The sequence below is a fragment of the Engraulis encrasicolus genome, chromosome 16 (assembly GCF_034702125.1).
Source record: "Engraulis encrasicolus isolate BLACKSEA-1 chromosome 16, IST_EnEncr_1.0, whole genome shotgun sequence".
Lineage (NCBI taxonomy): Eukaryota > Metazoa > Chordata > Actinopteri > Clupeiformes > Engraulidae > Engraulis > Engraulis encrasicolus.
The window spans coordinates 8,885,333-8,887,832 of record NC_085872.1 but is presented as its reverse complement, the minus strand read 5'-3'; the positions used below and the strand labels follow the sequence as shown (position 1 = coordinate 8,887,832).

Genomic DNA, 2,500 nt, shown 5'->3' with positions numbered 1-2,500 from the left:
GTACTCCTCATTGGTATACCCCATATCACCACATATGTTCATTGAAGCACACAAATCCTACTTCTCTACACATGGGATGAAGGCACTCTCACATACCTTTATATCTGGAATGCATGACCAAAGGAGTGCTGTTCATATAAAAGACATTTCACCTGTATGTATTACCTGTATTGACATTTCACATAGTAACCTAACCTCTCCTACACTCCCTTCTCTGCCCCTCCACTCTTCCTCTTTGTCCCTTCTCTCTCTCTCTCTCTCTCTCTCTACCTATCCAGGCTATGTGCTGGAGCTGATCAACCACTCCGAGGCCTCGCTGCCACAGGTGCTGGGCGCGCAGTTCGAGCCCAACCAAGGCGTGCTGCAGGACCTCTTTGCGGACCTGCGGCGCTACTACCGCGGATCCAACATCAACCTGGAGGAGTCGCTCAACGAGTTCTGGCTGCGCCTGCTCGAGCGGCTGTTCAAGGCGGCCAACCCGGAGTTCCGCCTCTCCGACGACTACCTAGAGTGCGTCACCAAGCAGTCGGAGACGCTGCAGCCGTTTGGCGAGACGCCACGCGACTCGCAGCAGAAGGTGACGCGTGCCTTCGTGGCCATGCGCACCTTCATCCAGGGACTCGTCACCGGCGGCGAGGTGACACGCAGGGTCTCCCAGGTAAGATTAGACAAGATTAGATTAGTTTAGATTCCTGTCATTTGTACCCCAAATCAGAAGCCAAGTGATTTCCACTCATACAAAACATTGAAAACATTTGTACCTATTTCCCAACGGTGGAGCCAAGTGACATACACTTATACAAAACATTGAATACATTGAAGACAAATAAAACATATCAAGATTCGAAATGTTGAAAAAGGACCAGGGATGTGTGGTGTGTCACGGCCAAGGATATGTGGTGTGTCTGTTCGTGGGTGTGTGAGTAGTCTGTAGGATGACCTTTAGTTTCCCAGGCTGTGCATGCATGCGTGTGTGCGAGTGTGCGTGTGTGAGTGCGTGTGCGCTCGCGCGCGCGCGTGTGTTGAGCGTGCATGCGTGCATGCGTGCGTCCGTGAGTGTAAGGGAGGGTGTTTTTCTCTCTGTTGCAGCCTGGCCTTGAGACTCTGCTGGGTAGCAGCCAGGGTTGTGGGCAGGGCCGCTGACAGCTTTTGCTGGGCCCAGGACAAAGTCATCTGAAAGGGCCCCCCATCCAATACATGCAATGGAATGAAAACTACATTTTGGACCACCCGTTTGCCTGGGCCCGGGACAACCGACCCCTTTGTCCCTCCTTGTCGACTTCCCTGGTTGTGGGTATATGGTATGTGTGGGTGGGTGGCATCAATAGGGCAGTATAACGAAAGGGAGAAGTGACTTCACTTGGCACTGCACCTGGATGTCTGGAATGGATAGCAGTATCGCCTTTTACATTCTCCTAATATTTCCTTCTTTCATTCTTAAAGCTCTTCCATTGTATTGGTCTTCCATTGGTACTCTTAAAAAGAAAAGTAGTTAAATTACGAGCTGTTCAAAAAATTGCATGCAGACTGCAGGCTGAAAAAAAATCCATAGCTGCTCTTTTAATCTCTTTACTTCTTTCAATCTTCCTGACTTCTTTGACAACTTTTCCAACTCTCTTTCCTGCTGACCTGTGTTTCAGTCTCAGACTCACAAACAACCCATCCTCACTTACATATGGCCAGTCTTCTACTTTTTGGCTCTTTTCTTTATTATTTTCTTTTGTCTTGATCTTCTTCTGTGCGGTGTTTGTTCTTTCCTTTTCTGTCATGTCATCTGACAACGTCTGTCCTACGTTCAGTTCTTTTTCCAGCTTCCTTTCTCCCACACTTCGCCCATTTATTTCTTTTTTTGGAACCCGTCATTTTCTCCTCTGCCTGCTTGATATGTCTTTCTACCTTCATCTCCCTCTGTTGTTCTTTAACTGTCATATTCTCCTACACAGCATATCCACTACCACCCCCCCCACACATTCACCCAGCAATACTCATATAGAATAATCTTCTCTCTCTCTCTCTCTCTCTCTCTCTCTCTCTCTCTCTCTCTCTCTCTTTCTCTCCCTCCCTCCCTTCCTTCTGCTCTCTTCTTTTCTCCTATCACTACCTCATACTAGTGCCAGGTGCTGTAGGACTTTGTCTTTCGCCTCGGCAATCACTGTCACCATAATTTTGCGGCTGTGGCACCGTACTACCCACATCACATGCCACCCGTGACTAGTGCACAAACACACATACGCGTGCACCCACATACACACACATACAAGCACAGACATATGCATACACACGCACACACACACACACACCGCTCGTGCACGCATGCACAAACACACACACACACACACACACACACACACACACACACACACACACACACACACACACACACACACACACACACACACCATACACACACACACACACACACACACACACACACACACACACACACACACACACACACACACACACACACACACACACACACACGTAAATACAGACCTGC

General features: G+C 48.7%; 1 protein-coding gene across 2 annotated transcripts in view; it reads left to right on the top strand.

Annotated features, from left to right (window-relative positions):
- gpc1b (glypican 1b) overlaps nucleotides 1-2,500 on the top strand; it is a 160,477-nt gene that overhangs the window by 122,493 nt on the left and 35,484 nt on the right. For both annotated transcript variants that reach the window (XM_063218532.1, XM_063218533.1), the window contains exon 4: nucleotides 279-658. In XM_063218532.1, the coding sequence (XP_063074602.1) occupies nucleotides 279-658 (380 nt within the window). The remainder of the gene's footprint in view (nucleotides 1-278; nucleotides 659-2,500) is intronic.